Source organism: Delphinus delphis, chromosome 16 (genome assembly GCF_949987515.2).
Source record: "Delphinus delphis chromosome 16, mDelDel1.2, whole genome shotgun sequence".
Lineage (NCBI taxonomy): Eukaryota > Metazoa > Chordata > Mammalia > Artiodactyla > Delphinidae > Delphinus > Delphinus delphis.
The window spans coordinates 63,035,791-63,055,740 of NC_082698.1; the positions used below are offsets into that span (position 1 = coordinate 63,035,791).

Consider the following 19,950-nt stretch of genomic DNA (forward strand, 5'->3'; position numbering starts at 1 on the left):
TATGGAACTGCTTTACCAACACAGTTAAAGACTTCATAATCCAAACTGGGGCACGGTAAACTTCTCAAACACTTTGAGAACATCTCCTTGTTACTTTAACGCTTTACATTTGTCATGTAAGTCACAGGACTACTCAGCAGAATTACCACGTCCAACTTTTAGTTGGAAGCCACCCTCATTAAGTATGTCTACTTCATATTAGTAACACTGATTTTTGCTAAGAGGATTTTTAATGGTTGACTACGACTTTAAAATCTCAGCATTAAATGTATCTCCCCATTATTGCAAATTCAGAAGCCATCTTGAGAACAGCTGGGCACCATGTGTAGTATTAGCCCAGCAGTATTTATAGATCAAAATGTTGGTGTTAAACCTCAAACCAAAAGAAAGTTACAGCTTACATAAAGAAGTTTTAATTGTTGCTCTATAATCCCTTACTCATCATTATCACTTCAGCTTTGTCCAGATTGGCTATCTGAAAGCAATCACTGTTAGAAAACAGTGAGTGCCCTGTGCCCTCTAGGTGGCTGGTAAATGTGGGACTTCACCTGCAAGGCAGGGACTCACTAAGTAGCAAAACCTCATGGAACCAGATGAAGATGATAGTGATATAAATGACAATTGCATTTTTTAAAAACATGGATCAAATCTCTTTTTGCAGTATAACTTAGCTAGTTATAACACAACTTATAAAACATTTTGGTAAAAAAATAAAAGCACAGAGTGGGGAGGTACTCATGAAATTTACTGCATGCTCAGCATAAGCAGTGCTTAACAACTTAAAATTTTTAATTACACTTTAATATCTAGATATCTTAGTACTGTTAGAATCCATGGAGTTTTAAATGTTAATTAAAATTACAGTGAATATGTAATTTTAAAGTTGCTAAACAAAACAAAGGGCCTCTGGAAGCTATTTTTAAAAAAAAACCATAAAAAGGTGCCACAAGCAGAAGCACCAGGTAACACTTTGATGATGATCACAATGAAATGGATTCATGAGATTTAGATTTAACTGAATGCTCTGATATAGATGCAGTAGCGTTACTTACACGCTTGATCTTAGACCAAAGTCCTAGAAGCGATGCTGCAGTCACCACAGCCCTTTCTCTCCTGCTAATAGCTTTTCTGAATGAAATTCCATGGGACAATACTTTAAACATAGGGCGCATTTATAGAACGAGCACTAGCAAAAAAACTTAGAAAGGATAAAGGCCCAGTAAGGATACAGCAGCAGGTAAACAGAGATCTAAGAAGAAACTCTGATAAGCAAAGAATTACTAAAAGTTCAGAGAGCTTGTGAATTAGAAATACAAATAAAAGTAATTTCTATCACTGAGATACCTAATTGAGAATTAATAGAAAATCTGGCTGGGAAAGGTGGCTTTAAAGTGTTTTAGCATTAAAAATTCTCTTAAGGACTAAAAAATTTAAAAGGTCAATTAAGAATATACCAACATGATTCTGAATTCTGAAAGCAACTAAGAAGCTCAAATTTGTCCCTGTGTAATACTCCAGAAAAAGTATAACGACCTGCAACTCAGAAATTAAGCAGAGATATTCCCAACATAGAAAAAGTACTATGAAGGAGTTAATTCTAAAGAATAACTGAAATGCATCACATGCTTTTATCAAAGCCCACATTTAACAGTCAACTTCCTCAGACAAATTCTCATAGTCACTGCATAAAGATAGTTAAGCCTACAAGATAAAATCTGCAATTTAAAATAACATCTCACTAAAATAGAGATAGCCTGTCTGTATCAAAAAAGAACTGGTCTTAGGCAACGTAGGACATGATAAAATTATGATAAAATTATTTTAAGATTCAAAAGGATTACTGCAACAAAAAGCTACAGACTTTAGTACACTGACAAACTGGGCTGCATTTTTCTATCCAGTTTACATCATAAAATACAAGCTACCTGTTTTTAAAAGATGACGTTTTCAAGGTACTTTTGGTTCTATTTTTATACACACTATTGGTAACTCTGTTAGATAACTACTTTGAGAAGCTTACCTTATTGATGTAAAATTGTGACAAGGTAGCAGCATTAATAGCCCACTCCATAGGATGGTAGGCATTGTGCTCAAGCTGGCGTTTTAGGGTACTATGGCAATAATGGGCAGCCTTCTCAAACATTTCCATGTGCTGGTAGACTTGAGCCAGGTAATACAGGTTATGAGTATAAACCTTCTCAAATCTATGAAGGAAAAAACATTTGTGTAACGATTTACAATTTGTAAGGAACTTTCAAATATACTGATCCTCCCACCAACCCCTTCAGTTGGGTATGACTTGTATCTATTTGACAGATAAGGAAACTGAGCCCCAGATTTGAACAGGGTAACTTATCTAGGAAGTGGCAAATGAAGGTTTTAATCCATGCCAGAATCCACATTCTATAACCTTTGAGTGCCTTGAAAAAGAAAGCACTGTGCTTTTTTTGAGCAATCATCTCAAATACTCTATGTGGAAATACCTGTGAGGGCTGATTTCTAGACCTACTCACCTTTTTGATCTTTCTTGTTCAGCAAGTTTCTCTTCTTCAGGAAGAAAATGCTCCGTAGGATCAAGAGGAGGACTCCCAATCTGTAATTAAAGCAAAACAAAACTCTAAAATTTTACTGTAAACATCAAGCGCCCTCCTCTGGAGGAAAAGGAGAAATAAAATTTTAAAAAATTTTTAATTTTTACTTCAGTTTTTACTAGTTCACTTTCATATTATCCAAGAAGTAATTTTCTTAACCATAAAATCAGAGTCAAACAAATAAAAGGAGACTTCCCTACAAGCTCACACCTGACAAAATTTTAACTGCTGTTGCAGGTGAACTTCAAATACACACACACACAAAAGTCTACCATTTTGCTTTTAGAGATGTATAATTCTTTAAGTATTTTAAGTCTCAATTTTGTCTGGTAAAGAAAAGCTCTTTTGAAAACCTACATAAGCATGACAAAAACCAAAAATGTATACATCCTGAGAGCAATACTGTTCTAAACTGACCACTTTAGTACACTGGCAAACTGGGCTGCATTTTTCTATCCAGTTTATGTCATAAAATACAAGCTACCTGTTCTTAAAAGATGACACTTTCAGGATGACATCTAAAAAATCAAAGTTTTTTTTTTTTTTTTTTTTTTTTTTTTTTTTTGCTGTACGCGTGCCTCTCACTGTTGTGGCCTCTCCCGTTGCGGAGCACAGGCTCCGGACGCGCAGGCTCAGCGGCCATGGCTCACGGGCCTAGCTGCTCCGCGGCATGTGGGATCTTCCCAGACCAGGGCACAAACCCGTGTCCCCTGCATCGGCAGGCGGACTCTCAACCACTCAGCCACCAGGGAAGCCCAATCAAAGTTTTTAATATTCTAATATTCTCAAGGGCACAAAAGATGATATACAGATTATACCCTTTCAATACAGGGGCGATTCCATTGTTTATTGCCTTAGGCAAGTCACCCCATCTCTTGTGCTTATGTTTCCTCATCTATAAAATAAGGATGGGACTTCCCTGGTGGCGCAGTGGTTAAGAATCTGCCTGCCGGGACTTCCCCGGTGGTCCAGCAGTAAAGAATCCGCCTTCCAATGCAGGGGACACGGGTTCGATCCCTGATCGCATAACTAAGATCTCACATGCTGCGGGGCAACTAAGCCTGTGTGCGGCAACTAGAGAGAAGCCTGCGTGCCACTACTAAAACCCTACGCAGCCAAAAAAAAAAAGAATCTGCCTGTCTGCCAATGCAGGGGACTCGGGTTCGATCCCTGACCCGGGAAGATCCCACATGCCGCGGAGCAACTAAGCCCGTGAGCCACAACTACAGAGTCTGTGCTCTAGAGCCCGCGAGCCACAACTACCTGAAACCCACGCGCCTAGAGCCCATGCTCCACAACAGGAGAAGCTACCACAATGAGAAGCCCACACACCCGAACTAAGAGTAGCCCCTGCTCGCCGCAAGTTGTGTATATCACATACAATCCCATCTGAGGTCTTCCAAAAAAGCAGAACTACTTGACCACTGCCTCAACCACTGCCTCATTCTACGTCTGTGAGGATAGGATCCTCAACTTTAAACTGAATTCACTAAACTCCAAATAGCAGCCATGGTTTCCATTAAAAAAAAAAAAAATGTGACCTTACATTCTGGATGCAAACACTAAAAGCATCACAACTTGGGGGACTTCCCTGGTGGTCCAGTGAGTAAGACTCAGAGCTCCCAAGGCAGGGGACCCGGATTTGATCTCTGGTCGGTGAACTAGATCCCACGTGCATGGTGCAACTAAGAGTCCACATGCTGCAACTAAGAAGTCCGCATGCTGCAGTGAAGATCCCACCTGCCGCAACTAAGGCCCAGCGCAGACAAAAAAAAAAGGACACCACAACTTGGGTCCCTAGAATTCACAAAAAGTAAAAATGACTAAGCCAGGAAGCAAGGCACAAGGCAAACACAATAGATAAACTGTTCTTCAAAGATCTCCTTAAGAAGTCTGAGGGCTGTTTTGTATGCTTAGCCCTATCTTGATGAGGGAAATTAATCAATGTATTTTTTATGTACATACTTCACTGTTATGACCATCACACTTCATCCTGTAACACTAACAGTCAAAATAGTCTCCTCTCTTAACTAAAATATAGGTATAATTAAGTACAAAGAGTTTTGCTATGTGTTTTATGTTTCCATAATAATACCAGGTTTATTTGGCTGCACTGGGTCTTTATTGCTGCACGCAGGCTTTTTCTAGTTGTGGTGAGCGGGCGCTACTCTTCGTTGCAGTGTGCAAGCTTCTCATTGCGGTGCACGGGCTCTAGGCGCACAGGCTAGAGTAGTTGTGGCACGCGGGCTCAGCACTTGTGGCTCGCGGGCTCTAGAGCACAGGCTCAGTGGTTGTGGCACACAGGCTTCGTTGCTCCGCAGCACGTGGGATCTTCCCGGGCCAGGGATCAAACCCGTGTCCCCTGCATTGGCAGGCAGATTCTTAAGCACTGCACCACCAGGGAAGTCCCTTTATACCAGTTTTTAATGAAATATTATAGGTGTTCGGTCTCTTCACATTTTAAACTAACAATTTCATGAGTAAGAGTGTGAGCCTAAAGTCACGAAAGGCAACTAACATCTCAGTCTGGCTTTGTGGTGTTCTGCTCCTCTTAGCACTTTAGGAGGAAAGTTAAAACGCCAAGGTAGAAGATCCATGACTTTTAAAATTCTGCAATTTGGGGATATACTTCTCAGAAAAAAAGTATTAAGGGCTATAAACACATATTCTAAATGTACATTCTAATCCAATCAAAAAATGGGCAGGAGACCTAAATAGACATTTCTCCAAAGAAGAAATACAAATGGCCAACAGGTACATGAAAAGATGCTCAACATCGCTAATTATTAGAGAAATGTAAATCAAAACTACAATGAGGTATCACCTCACACTGGTTAGAATGGCCATCATCAAAAAAATCTACAAACAACAAATGCTGGAGAGGGTATGGAGAAAAGGGAACCCTCCTACACTGTTGGTGAGAATGCAAATTGGTACAGCCACTATGGAGAACAGTATGGAGATTCCTTAAAAAACTAAAAATAGAGCTACCATATGATCCAGCAATCCCATTCCTGGGCATATATCTGGAGAAAACCATAATTCAAAAGGATACATGCACCCCAGTGTTCACTGCAGCACTATTTACAATAGCCAAGACATGGAAGCAACCTAAATGTCCATCAACAGATTAATGGATAAAGAAGAGGTGGTACATATATACAATGGAATACTACTCAGCCATAGAAAGAGAATGAAATAATGTCACTAGAGCAAGATGGATGCAACTAGAGATTACCATACTAAGTGAAGTAAGTCAGAAAGAGAAAGACAAATACCATATGATATCACTTACATGTGGAATCTAAAACATGGCACAAATTAACCTACCTACAAAACAGAAACAGACTCAGACATAGAGAACAGACTTGTGGTTGCCAAGGGGGTGGGGAGGGAGAGGGATGGACTGGGAGTTTGGGATTGGTAGATGCAAACTATTGCATTTAGAATGGATAAACAAGAAGGTCCTAATGTATAGCACAGGGAAATACATTCAATATCCTGTGATAAACCATAATGGAAAAGAATATTAAAAGAATATTAAAAGAATGTATATATGTGTATAACTGAGTCACTTTGCTGTACAGCAGATTGGCACAACTGTAAATTAACTATACTTCAATAAGAGGAAGGGAGGGAGGGAGGAAGAAAGAAAGGAAGGAAGGGAGGAAGGGAGGGAGGGAGGGAAAAGAAAAGAAAGAAAAAAGGAAAGGAAAGAAAAAAGAAAAATAAAATAGATAACCAACAAGGACCTACTGTATAGCACAGGGAACTCTGCTCAACATTCTGTAATAACCTAAATGGGAAAAGAATTTGAAAAAGAATAGATACTTGTATAACTGAATCACTTTGCTGTATACCTGAAACTAACACAACATTGTTAATCAATGATACTCCAGTATAAAATAAAAATTAGGGACTTCCCTAGTGGTCCAGTGGTTAAGACTCTGCGCTTCCAATGCAGGGGGCCCGGGTTCAGTCCCTGGTCAGGGAACTAGATCCTGCATGCTGCAACTAAAGATCCCACACATGCCATAACTAAGACCCGGCACAGCCAAATAAATAAATAAATGTTAAAAAATATATTTTTTTTTAATAAATAAAAATTAAAAAAAAAACTAGGGACTTCCCTGGTGGCGCAGTGGTTAAGAATCCGCCTGCCAAGGCAGGGGACACAGGTTCGATCCCTGGTCTGGGAAGATCCCACATGCCACGGAGCAACTAAGCCTGTGCACCACAACTACTGAGCCTGCGCTCTAGGGCCTACGAGCTAAGCCCACGCCCCACAACTACTGAAGCCCGCACGCCTAGAGCCCATGCTTCACAACGAGAAGCCACCGCAATGAGAAGCCCGGGCACCACAACGAAGAATAGCCCCTGCTCACCGCCAACTAAAGAAAGCCCGTACGCATCAACTAGAGAAAGACCCAACGCAACCAAAAAAAAAAAAAACCTAAAAGTACATTTTAAAATTTCTTGTGGGTGTAATTAACATGTTGATTTGCTCCAATCTTTCTCCTCCAGGGGAAGCTTGTCATGCGTCAGGACCATATTTTATTCATATTTGATTCCCCTGCATTATGCATAGTACCTGGCACAAAGTAAAAACAATAAATGTCTAGTGAATTAAACCGACAAAGCAAATAGGAACGCTTAGTCTATGCATTCTGCTTACAGCACATTTCTTTTATCTGCCATCATTATTTTGGTACAGATATGGAGTCCTCGCTACACTACACAGTTCTTAAAGGAGCACTTCATACTTGTGTTTTAGACTAAGTCCAACTACTAAGGGAGGCAGTAGGATATAGTGGTTAAAAGTGTGTGGTGTGGAGTCAGACCACGTTAACAATAGGTTGTAACCCCAGCTTTGCCACTTACTGGTGTGTGGACTTGGGCAAGTCATGTAATCTCTTGTGCATGTGTTCCCTCACCTATAAAATAATAAAAATATCTACCTCTTGGGCTTCCCTGGTGGCGCAGTGGTTGAGAGTCTGCCTGCTGATGCAGGGGACACGGGTTCGTGCCCCGGTCTGGGAGGAACCCACATGCCACGGAGCGGCTGGGCCTGTGAGCCATGGCCATTGAGCCTGTGCGTCCGGAGCCTGTGCTCCGCAACAGGAGAGGCCACAACAGTGAGAGGCCCGCATACAGAAAAAAAAAAAAAAAAATCTACCTCTTAAGTTGTCGTGAGAATTAAATGAGTTAAAATTTGTAAATCACCTGTAACAGTGTCCACAAGTGCTACTATAAATGTTTGTTAAATAAATAAAGTATCAATAAGTGGGAATACATCAAACATTTAAAAAAAAACTTCTGCACAGCAAAGGAAACCATCAACAAAATGAAAAGGCAACCTATCAAACGGAAGAAAATATGTGCAAATCATATATGCAATAAGGGGTTAATATCCAAAATATATAAAGAACTCATTCAACTCAATAGCCAAAAAAAAAAGAAATCTGATTAGAACATGGGCAAAAGATCTGAATTTTTCCAAAGGAGACATACAGATGGCCAACACACACATGAAAGCGCGCTCAACATCACTAATCATCAGGGAAATGCAAATCAAAACCACAATGAAATATTATCTCATACCTGTTAGAATGGCTATTATTAAAAACACAAGAAATAACAAGTGTTGACAAGGATGTGGAGAAAAGAGAACCCTGCTGCACTGTTGGTTGGAATGCAAATTGGTGCCACCACTATAGAAAACAACTGGAGGTTCCTCAAAAAGTTAAAAATAGGGCTTCCCTAGTGGCACAGTGGTTGGGAGTCCACCTGCCGATGCAGGGGACACGGGTTAGTGCCCCGGTCCGGGAAGATCCCACATGCCGCGGAGCGGCTAGGCCTGTGAGCCATGGCCGCTGAGCCTGTGCGTCCGGAGCCTGTGCTCCGCAGCGGGAGAGGCCACAGCAGTGAGAGGCCCGCGTACCGCAAAAAAAAAATTAAAAATAGAACTACCATGTGATCCAGCAATTCCACTTCTGTTTATTTATCCAAGGGAAACAAAAACACTAACTTGAAAAGTTATCTGCACCCCATGTTCACTGCAACATTTACAATAGCCAAACATGGAAACAACTTAGTGTCTGTCAGTGGATGAATGGATAAAGAAAATGTGTATACACACACACACAATGGAGCATCATTCAGCCATTAAAAAAAAGAAGAAGAGGGCTTCCCTGGTGGCACAGTGGTTGAGAGTCCGCCTGCCGACGCAGGGGACACGGGTTCGTGCCCCGGTCCGGGAAGATCCCACATGCCGCGGAGTGGCTGGGCCTGTGAGCCATGGCCGCTGAGCCTGCGCGTCCGGCGCGGCTGAGCCCGTGAGCCATGGCCTCTGAGCCTGCGCATCCGCAGCCTGTACCCCGCAACAGGAGAGGCCACAACAGTGAGAGGACCGCATACCGCCCCCCAAAAAAAAAGAACGAGGAAGAAGGTGGCCTTCTCCCCCTCCCCAATTTTGATTATAAAACTGTAGCCCACTACGTTCTCAGGGTACAGCACTCCCTTGCTCACCTGCTTGTAAGCCTCACAAGTGTCCTATTCTAATAAATCACTTCTATCACTTTGCCTCTCGATGGATTCTTTCTGCCCTGAGACATAAAAAAGTGGAGGTTCTTGGAGGCTCCCCCTACCCCAGACGCATTTCTGCGGTTTCAGCTTGGGGACATTGAGGGAGGGAGCCCTGCTGAACGCAGGCAGGGATGGCTGGCCTGTGGAGGTTGGTGAGTCATCCAGCCGCATTGAGGAAACGATCAAGCAATCACACGTGCAACATCTCTACTGAGGGCCTGAAGGCCGCAGGGAAAAGTGGAAAGACCTATGGACTGAAGGCTAGGAGGCTTTGGGGGGCATCGCTTGCCCTCTCAGAGCCCGTTTTCTCCCAAGAAGCAGGGCTTGGAAGTGCTGAGAGCACCAGATGCCCAGCCTGGGCAGGTCCCTCCAGGACCAGGAACACAGCACCAAGGGGACAACCCATAGTCCTCGCACATCTGAAACTATCACAGCTTTAGGCAGGAGTGTCCAGGCCCAAATGAGGGTTTGTGCGGGCAGGTGCGACGAGAGCTGAGCCCTGAAGGAAGGGACGGGCGTGTCGGAGTGCTACAATGGCAGAAAGGAGAGCAAGGCATCATCGGTGGGGGGAGGGCTGGAAAGGAGGGGCGGCTCAGACTCAACACCAAGGGCCTGGAGAGGAAAGTGAGAAGAGTAACCCTAGCTGAAGAAACTACTGAAAGAAGCACGGATGGAGACATGAGTCTGGAAAAATAGGCTGAGGCCGGCCAGGCGGCCCACGCAAGCCCTCAATTCCCGGTGAGGACTGTGGGCTTGGCCCACGGGCGTGTGGAACCACCGGCTGTGCTTTCACAGGGCAGCGTTGGGAGGCAACGGGTAGAACGCACGGTGTTTAATTTTCTCAGCTTAACTGTAACAAATCACCACACTGTTGGTGGCTGCTGTAACGAACTGCCCAAAACTTGGTGGCTTAAAATGACCCAAATGTGTCCCCTTATAGTTCTATAGGCTAAAAGTCTGACATGGGTCTCACCGGGCTGAAACTAAGGTGTTGGCAGGGCTGCCTTTCTTTCTGGAAACTCCAGAGGAGAATCTGCTCCCTTACCTTTTCCGGCTTCTGCATTCCTCGGCTTGGGGCCCTTTAGTCCATCTTCAAAGCCAGCAAAGGCAAACCGCACCTTCTCACACCACATCACCCTGAACTTTCCTTCTGCCTCTGGCTTCCATTTTTAAAGACGCTTGTGATAACATGGGTCCCACCTGGATAATCCAGGCCACTCCCTCTTTTAAGATCACCTGATTAGCAGCATTAATTCCATCTGCAACCTTAATTGCCCTTGGCCATGTAAGGTAACAGGTTCCAAGGATTAGGATGATTAGGACAGAGACATCTTGGGGAGGCCATTATTCTGCCTGCCATACTGGGCTAGTTAGTTGGAACTCCTTGCAAGCAAACAACAACAACAACAATAACAAAAGCAAAAACAAAAGCGGAGAAGGAGAGGGAGAGGGAGGAGAAGGAGAAGAAAAGAAATATATTGGCTTAAATAACTGAGGCCTGTGTCTTTCTTCACTTCTTGGATCTACTTTCCTCTCTTGGTTTTCAGGCACCTCCTTCTATGAACAGGACCCCGCATCACCAGGCTTACATCCTGCCAGCTTAGCAGCATGGCAGTCCCCTCTCCCAGTACTTTAGCACAACCCAGGATGATGAGCATTGACTCTGATTCACCCAGCTTCCTTCCAAGACTGTCCCTGGGCCAACTACTCTGGCCTGGGAGACAACTTTCACTGGCCAGGCATGAATTTCATATGCACCGTTGGAGCTGAAACAGGGGAAGCCCCACCAAACCACATGGACAGGGACTTGGGGGTCGGTGGTTCCTTAAAGGAAAACTGGTAGACTGCTACCCAGAAAGCGCAGTAGTGGTCATAATTGCCCAATATGAGTTGCACTTCATGCCACGAAACTGTACTGAAAAATGATTTATAAGGTACTTAGCCATAAAAAAGAACAAAATAGGGCTTCCCTGGTGGCGCAGTGGTTGAGAGTCCGCCTGCCGATGCAGGGGACACGGGTTTGTGCCCCGGTCCGGGAAGATCCCACATGCCGCGGAGTGGCTGAGCCTGTAAGCCATGGCCGCTGAGCCTGTGTGTCCAGAGCGGCTGGGCCCGTGAGCCATGGCCGCTGAGCCTGCGCGTCCAGAGCCTGTGCTCCACAACGGGAGAGGCCACATCAGTGAGAGACCCGCGTACCACAAAAAAAAAAAAAAAAAAAAGAAGGAAATCTTGCCACTTGCAACATGGATAGAACTTGAGGATGTTATGCAAAGTGAAGTAAGTCAGACAAGGAAAGACAAATACTACCAGTGATCTCACGTGTGGAATCTTCAACCAACCACCTCACAGATACATAGAACAGATTAGGTTTGTGGTTTCTAGAAGCAAAAGGTTGGGGGGTGGTCAGAAAGGGCAAATGAAGGCAGTCAAAAGATTCAAACTTCCAGTTATAAAATAAATAAGGCCTGGGGATATAATGTATAGCATGGTGACTACAGTTAATAATTCTGCATGATCCAGCAATCCACTCCTGGGCACATATCCAGAGAAAACCAAAACTGGAAAAGATACATGCACCCCAGTGTTCACTGCAGCACTATTTTCAATAGCCAGGAAATGGAACCAACCTAAATGTCCATCGACAGATGAATGGATAAAGATGTGGTACATATATACAATGGAATATTAGCCATAAAAAGGAGCGAAATAATGCCACTTGCATCAACATCGATGGACCTAGAGATTGTCATAGTGAGTGAAGTAAGTCAGATAGAGAAAGACAAATATTATATGATATTGTTTATATGTGGAATCTAAGAAAAGGGTACAAGGACTTCTCTGGTGGTCCAGTGGTTAAGACTCTACTGTTTCCACTGAAGTGGGAATGGGTTCAATCCCTGGTCAAGGAACTAAGATCCTGCACACAATGGGTCCAGTGGTTAAGACTCTACCATTTCCACTGCAGTGGGTATGGGTTCAATCCCTGGTCAAGGAGCTAAGATCCTGCACGCCGTGGGGCACGGCCAAAAAAAAAAAAAAAAGATACAAATGTACTTATCTACAAAACAGAAATAGAGTTGCAGGTGTAGAAAACAAACTTATGGTTACCAGGGGGTAAGTGGGGGGAAGGGATAAATTGGAAGATTGGGATTGACATATACACACTACTATATATAAAATAGATAACGAATAAGGACCTACTGTACAGCACAGGGAACTCTACTCAATACTCTGCAATGGCCCTTATGGGAAAACAATCTAAAAAAGAGTGGATATATGCATATGTATAACTGATTCACTTTGCTGTACACCTGAAACTAATACAGCACTGTAAATCAACTATACTCCAATAAAATTTTTTTTTTAATTCTGTATTGTATATCTGAAAGTTGCTAAGAGAGTGGCTTTTAAAAGTTCTCACAAGAAAAAATTGTAAAATGTGTGGTGATGAGTATTAACAAGACTTACTGTGGTGATCATTTCATAATATATACATATTTTGAATCATTATGTTGTACACCTTAAACTAATATGTCATATGCCAATTATAACTCAATTTTAAAAGATTTAACATAAAAGAGCAAAAAATTAGCAAGAAAACACAAATGAGTAAATAAATGTAAAAAACCATGAACACTTTCAAAAGAGAAAATACAAACAGAAAATAATATTTTAAAATTAATCTCTTTAATCAAAGAAATTTGAGTTAAAATGAGACCATTCTGCCTATATTAGCAAAGACTTTTTTTTAAAGCTATATAAGGAAAAGTTGTGAAGGAGACGAGAATTCTCATACACTAGTGGAGTAAGGATACATTAGTAGTCTTTTTGGAAAGCAATTTTATAATGTGTGCCAAATGCTTTTAAAATGGTCATCTTCCAAATACTGTATGGTATCACTTGTACGTGGAATCTTAAAAAAAAAAAAAAAAAATGGTGAACTAGAAACAGAGTAGAACGGTGGTTGCCAGGGGCTGAGGTGATGGGGGAAATGGGGAAATGTTTGGCAAAGGGTACAAACTTCCAGTTATAAGATTAATAAGTTCTGGGGATCTAATTGTACACCATGTTAACTACAGTTAATACTTCTGTATTGTAGGGACTTCACTGGTGGTCCAGTGGTAAAGAATCTGCCTTCCAATGCAGGGGACACGGGTCTGATCCCTGGTCAGAGAACTAAGATCCCACATACCGCAGAACAACTAAGCCCACACGCCACAACTACTGAGCTCGTGCACCTCAACTAGAGAGCCTGCATGCCACAACTACAGAGCCCACGCGCCCTGGAGCCCGCACGCCACAACTAGAGAAGAGAAAACCCACAAGCCACAACTAGAGAGAAGCCCGTGCACTGCAATGAAAAATCCCGCATGCCTCAACAAAGATCCCGTGTGCCGCAACTAAGATCCGATGCAGCCAAAAATAAATAAATAAATAATAAATCTTAAAAAAAAAAATACTGTACTGTATACTCAAAAGTTGCTAAGATAGACTCGGCGGCGACCACTGAGCAGGTCGGACCTCGTTCGCTCGTAACTCGCTCCGCTTCCTCTGCAGCCATGTCTGACAAACCCGATATGGCTGAGATTGAGAAATTCGATAAGTCGAAACTGAAGAAAACAGAAACGAAAGAGAAAAATCCACTGCCTTCACAAGAAACGACTGAACAGGAGAAGCAAGCAGGCGAGTCGTAATGAGGCGTGCGCCGCCAATATGCACTGTACATTCCACGAGCATTGCCTTCTTATTTTACTTCTTTTAGCTGTTTAACTTTGTAAGATGCAAAGAGGTTGGATCAAGTTTAAATGACTGTGCTGCCCTTTTTCACATCAAAGAATGGAGAACTACTGACAACGAAGGCCGCGCCTGCTTCCCATCCGCCTGTCTGGCTGGCAGGGAAGGAAAAGAACTTGCATGTTGGTGAAGGAGGCTGGGTGGGACGACAGTGAAATCTAGAGTAAAGAGCAAGCTGGTGCAGGGTGTCCTGCGGGCTGTAAAATGCAGTTTAATCAGTGCCATTTTTTTTTGTTGTTGTTCAAATGATTTTAATTATTGGAATGCACAATTTTTTTAATATGCAAATAAAAAGTTTTAAAACCTGAAAAAAAAAAGTTGCTAAGATAGTAAATCTTAAATATTCTCATCACAAAAACAAAAACAAAAAAAAAGGTAATTATGTGAGGTGATGGAGGTGTTAACTAACCCTGTTATGGTAATCATTTGCAATGTATCTGTGAATCAAATCATCACACTGTACATCTTAAACGTACACAGTAGTATATACATCAAGTATATCTCAAATCTGAAAATAAATGAATGAATCAATGTTGAAAATCCCTCTGGCTTATAAGATTGTGTCTCTTTACCACCCCCCCACCCAAAACCTACTAATAAATAACTCTTCACAACTACATTTTCTTTTTTATTATTCTATATTTGAGCAATTTTATGGAGAAAAAGAATCCCTTTAATACACTAAATATTTAACTATAATATTACCTTGGAAGGTAGCATGGTAGAGTAGAAAGAACCAAAGTTTGGGGTCAGATGAACCATATTTAAATTCTGATTGTGTCACATAGTATATGCTAACCTCATTGAATCACAAACTCCTTACCTATAAATGAGAATAACAGTACCTCTTTCATAGTATTGTTGTGAGAATAAAATGTAGCCTGCTTAAGCACTCAATAAATACTAGTTTTTATTAGTTACATCGTCTAAAACTAAAATGTTAGTTTTATGAAACTAAAATGTTAGTTTTATATCATCTAGTTCATCTTTGCAGGGCCTTACCAGGAAAAATGTTAATATAGTTGTAATCAAGGTGTACATATTATACACCTTTTCCATGTATTGATGATCTAAATATTTATCATTTTAATGGTTATATCACATTCCCTTGCTAAGAGTATCATAATTTATTTAACCATTCTGCAATTATTAGATAGTGTATTTTTAGTGACTCTGCATTAACTACTTTATTATCTGATCCCCGTAACACTTCTGTATTGTTGAGACAGGAGGGGTATCCCCATCTTACAAATGAGGACTAGGTGGCACAGAAAATTTGAATTCTCCCAAGTCAGTTCGTTACAACCAAAGTCAAACTAGAAATCCCAGGTTTCCTATCTTCAAATTCAGTGATTCTCCACACTGTTTAGATCTCTCCTTTATCTAGAACTACATTTTGTATCTATAGATTTTTAAAAATGACATTCTAACTTCTGCCACCATTAGGTCAATAATTTATGAAATATTAAAAATATTTTTATTCAGAATTATTAATTATTGACTGTTACCAAACAAGCAGAAAACCATATAAGCAATTAAACTTCTCCAACTGAACACTACCTTACATATTTTAAAACTGAAACCCTCCATTAAATTCATTCAAGCATTCACACGGTAGTAACACTGTTCTTTTTTTGGTTGATCTGGATGAACAAGGCAGAATATCATTCGTTATCAAGAAATAGATACTGTTCTAGATGCTGCAGTGAATATAATAGTAAAAATATCCTTGTTGTCCTGGAGCTTATCTTTCCAGTACTGAAGATGGGTGATAAATAAATCATTAAAATGAATATGTTAGTGATAAGTGCAAAGCAAAAACAGCAGGAAAGGGGGATAGGATAGGAAGTGCTGCGGAGGGGTGGTCTACAGTGTCAGATGAGTGGCCAACGAGTCCTCACTAGATGGGAGATGTCTGAGTCAAAATCTAAAAGAAATGGGGCTTCCCTGGTGGCGCAGTGGTTAAGAATCCGCCTGCCAATGCAGGGGACATGGGTTCGTGCCCTGGTCCAGAAAGATCCCACATGCCGCGGAGCAACTAAGCCCGTGCGCCTGCGCTCTAGAGCCTGCGATCACATCTACTGAAGCCCGTGTGCACCTCAACGAAGAGTAGCCCCCGCTCTCCACAACTAGAGAAAGCCCACACGCGCAGCAATGAAGACCCAACGCAGCCAAAAATAAACAAATAAATTTATTTAAAAAAAATCTGAAAGAAATGAGGGAGTGACCCAGGTAGATATCTAGGGGAAGAGTGGCATTAGCAGAGGAAACAGAGAAGGGCAAAGGCCCTGAGTTGGGAGCTTGTCTGCTGTGTTTTAGAACAAGATGGCCAGTATAGCTAGAACAGAACAAGACAGGGGAGAATAGTAGATGAAATCAGAGAAGTAATAGTAGCCAGATCAGAAAATGAACTTGCCGAACTTGCCGGTCTTCAAGGGTCTTTGGAGTCTGAGTAAGATGGGAAAACCACTGAAAATTTTGAGGAAAGGAGTGATGTGGTCTAATATACCTTTGAACTGAAGGGGGTATGACAGCAGGAAGACCAACTAGGAGACTACAACAAGAGATGATGGTGACAGCAGTGGTCTGATTCTAGACAGAATTTAAAAGTGAAACCAACAGAATTTGCTGACGTATTAGATAGTGTGAGGAGAAGAGGCATCTCCAAGGTTTTAGGCCTCAACAACTGAAGAAAGAAGCTGGTGTTTATAGCAAGCAAGGTAGGGAGAGGAAGGCTATCAGAAACTCAGTGTTAGTAGTTTTAGAGATACCTACCCCATAAAAAGTACAAGTGCCAAATCAGCAGTTGGACAGACAAGTCTGCAATTAGAGAGGTACAGACTGCGGATATAATTTGGGAGTCATCAGCACAGAGATGATATTTAGAACAAGGGAATGAATGCAGATGGAAAGAGAAGACATCGGAACACTGAACTCTGGGTACCCCACTGTTCAAAGGTTGGGGATATAAGGAGGATGCAACAAGGACTGAAAAGAAGGAAAAACAGACAAGCAGCAGCTAAACTTAAAAAGTATGTCAAGGAAGAGAGACTAATCAACTGAGCCAGAGGCTAGATTGATCAACTATGCCAAATGCTACCGATAGGTCAAATAAGATGAGGACTAAGAATTTACCACTAAATTTGGCAAAGTATAAATCACTGGTGAACTTGATAAGACATTGATTCTTAACCGTGGGCTTGAAAAACCTCAAAATATCTGGTTATTTAAAGACGTGCTTGGGACTTCCCTGGTGGCGCAGTGGTTAAGAATCCGCCTACCAATGCCAGAGACACAGGTTCTAGCCCTGGTCTGCGAAGATCCCACATGCCGTGGAGCAACTAAGCCCGTGTGCCACAACTACTGAGCCTGCGCTCTAGAGCCTGTGAGCCACAACTACTGAAGCCTGTGTGCCACAACCACTGAAGCCTGCGTGCCACAACCACTGAAGCCTGCATGCTTAGAGCCCATGCTCCGCAACAAGAGAAGCCACTGCAATGAGAAGCCTGCGTGCTGCAACGAAGAGTAGACCCCGCTCATCACAACTAGAGAAAGCCCACATGCAGCAACGAAGACCCAAAGCGCCAAAAATAAATATTAAAAAAAAGAAAGAAGTGCTACACATAGCCTCAAAACAAAATTAACTAAATCCATTTTAATTTTAGAAGACTGCCAAGTTTTTTTTAATAGACTTCATTTTTTAGAGCAGTGTTAGGTTCACAGCAGAGCTGAGTGGAAGGTACAGAGATTTCCTATCTACCTCCTTGCCCCCAAACATGTATAGCCTCCTCCAGGTTGCCAAGTGGTAGGTAAAATTTACTAAGGAAATGAACGGTAACACAGTGGTGTTACAAAGTTCACCTTTGTAGGACCGTGACCCTCTAAAGTAAAAGTTTTCAATCTAGGCTCTCCAGAGCCCTAGAAGTTCTACAGCATCTCTTTTGTACTACCACAATGGGGAGGGAAGAAGGTATCTGTAGTGGATTGGGCTCAGGGTTCTTCTGACCTTTTTAACCAGAGTACCTCAATCAGTTTTTACATACTGTATTTCAGAAGGGTTTTACAGTTAAAAAAAAAAAAAGTTATTGAAAATCACTGCCCTGAAGCAGTGGTTCTCAAAGTGCAGTACTCAAACTAGCAGCAGCACCTGGCACCTTGTTAAAAATGCAAATTCTCAAGTCCCAACCCAGACCTACTGAATCAGAGTCTGGGGATGAGCATTGTGTGTTAACAAGTCCTCCAGGTGATTCTGATGCATGCTGAAATTTGAGAACCAGTGCCTCCAATATTTCATATATTGTGCTTAGGTAGTTGTTTGCCTTCCTTTAAGCACTGCTATCCTCAGTGGAAATCAAAACAGAAATTTTAGATTATAGATGAAAACATGCAAATATCAGTATTTTAGGATATTAGAATAATATTTCTTACACAATTATATTTGGATTAAGGCTGCCATTAGACCTTATCCAAGGGTTATTTTTAAGAACTCTGAAGTTTTTAATATAAAATAATTTCAGCTATTAGATGACCACCTAGACAGCTCTATAGAGAGGTCCCAAAGTATACTGAAAAGTCATATTCCAATATTATGAGTGAGGAATTCTTAATGTCAATTCTTGACTAGTTTCAATCAAAGATTAAAATTTAGGGACTTCCCTGGTGGTCCAGCGGTTAAGACTACAGGCTCCCAATGCAGGGGGCCCAGGTTGGATCCCTGGTCAGGGAACTAGATCCCACACGCCGCAACCAGAAGTTCCCGCACACTGCAATGAAGATCCCACGTGCCACAACTAAGACCCAGTGCAGCCAAACAAATATTTTTTTTAAAAAAAAGATTAAAATTTATCTGACATGCAACATACCTCTTTCATATACTGATTATATAGAGCTTCTGATGATTCTAGATAAGCTTGTGCAGTTTCAATTTCTTCTCTTTCAGACCACAAGATACCCAGGTTATTCTGGAAAATAAAAACAAATAATGACAATATAAATCTTCCAATGAAGTAGTTTTCATAGTTTCAAAGTCAATACTTACCTATCAGATAGTATCAATACCACAGTCTGATTAACCATGAATTAATTATTCATAATACTACTGTCCTTATGTCGTGGGAGGCAGCCACTAAGATGGATTCCCTGGTGATTCCTGCCTCCTGGTGCTCATGCCCAGTATAATCTCTTCCCCTTAAGTCTGGGCTGGATTTAGTGACTTGCTTCTAACAAATAGAATATGGCAAAAGTGATAGAAGGTCTCTTCCAACATCAGGTTACAAAACACTGTGGTTCCATTTTGGGTGCTCCCTCTTGCTTGTACTCTCTGAGGGAAGCCAAATGCCATATTCTGAGCCACCCTATGGATAGACTCACATGGTCTGGGAGGTCAACAGCCAGCAAGGAATCGAGGCCCCTCAGACCAACAACCTGTAAGAAACTGAATCCTGCCAGCAACCACATGAGTGAGCTTGTAAGCAGGTTCTCCCCAAGCTGAGCCTTCAAGTGCAGTCCCAAGCAGGCCAACAATCTGATGAGAGACCTTGAGCCAGAAGCTACTAGCTAAGCCATGCCTGGATTCCTGTTATAATAAAAGTTTGTTGTTTCAATCTGCTACATTTAGGGGTACAATGTTACATTTTAAAAACTAAGCCAGTTTTTCCCCTGCCACAGGACTCTTTTTATCAGACTCTGTATAGGGAAAATCAGGCCTGTTTACATGGTCAGAATTCAAGACTAGCTCCCCTTTAGACGGGTTACTCTGCCTCCCAACGCTTGTGACAGGCTTTCAGGCACAGGGATACCTCTGAGGCTGGGCTTCCAACATCTTTTGCTTACCTCCCTAGGGAAGGGAACAGAATAAGGAAAACAAAGTTTTTAAAGCAAATTCTTAACCTGGGCCCAAGGACCCACAAGTTACCCATGAAGAGAATTCAGAGTCTATGAATGTAGATGGAGAACTATTACAAACTTATTTTCACTATGT

General features: G+C 41.8%; 2 protein-coding genes across 3 annotated transcripts in view; one reads left to right on the forward strand and one right to left on the reverse strand.

Annotated features, from left to right (window-relative positions):
- Positions 1–19,950, reverse strand: part of KIFBP (kinesin family binding protein) — a 41,233-nt gene that overhangs the window by 15,113 nt on the left and 6,170 nt on the right. For both annotated transcript variants that reach the window (XM_060034891.1, XM_060034889.1), the window contains exons 2-4: positions 18,833–18,931; positions 2,514–2,593; positions 2,021–2,204 (exon numbers count right to left, since the gene is read on the reverse strand). In XM_060034891.1, the coding sequence (XP_059890874.1) occupies positions 2,021–2,204; positions 2,514–2,593; positions 18,833–18,931 (363 nt within the window). The remainder of the gene's footprint in view (positions 1–2,020; positions 2,205–2,513; positions 2,594–18,832; positions 18,932–19,950) is intronic.
- On the forward strand, positions 13,683–14,287 carry LOC132439451 (thymosin beta-4-like). The gene has a single exon (XM_060033746.1). The coding sequence runs from the start codon at positions 13,736–13,738 to the stop codon at positions 13,868–13,870; it is 135 nt and encodes a 44-aa protein (XP_059889729.1). The 5' UTR covers positions 13,683–13,735; the 3' UTR covers positions 13,871–14,287.

Bases quoted from the DNA above. Each gene is read 5' to 3' on its own strand.
- LOC132439451 (XM_060033746.1), top strand. From the start codon at position 13,736: ATGTCTGACAAACCCGATATGGCTGAGATTGAGAAATTCGATAAGTCG.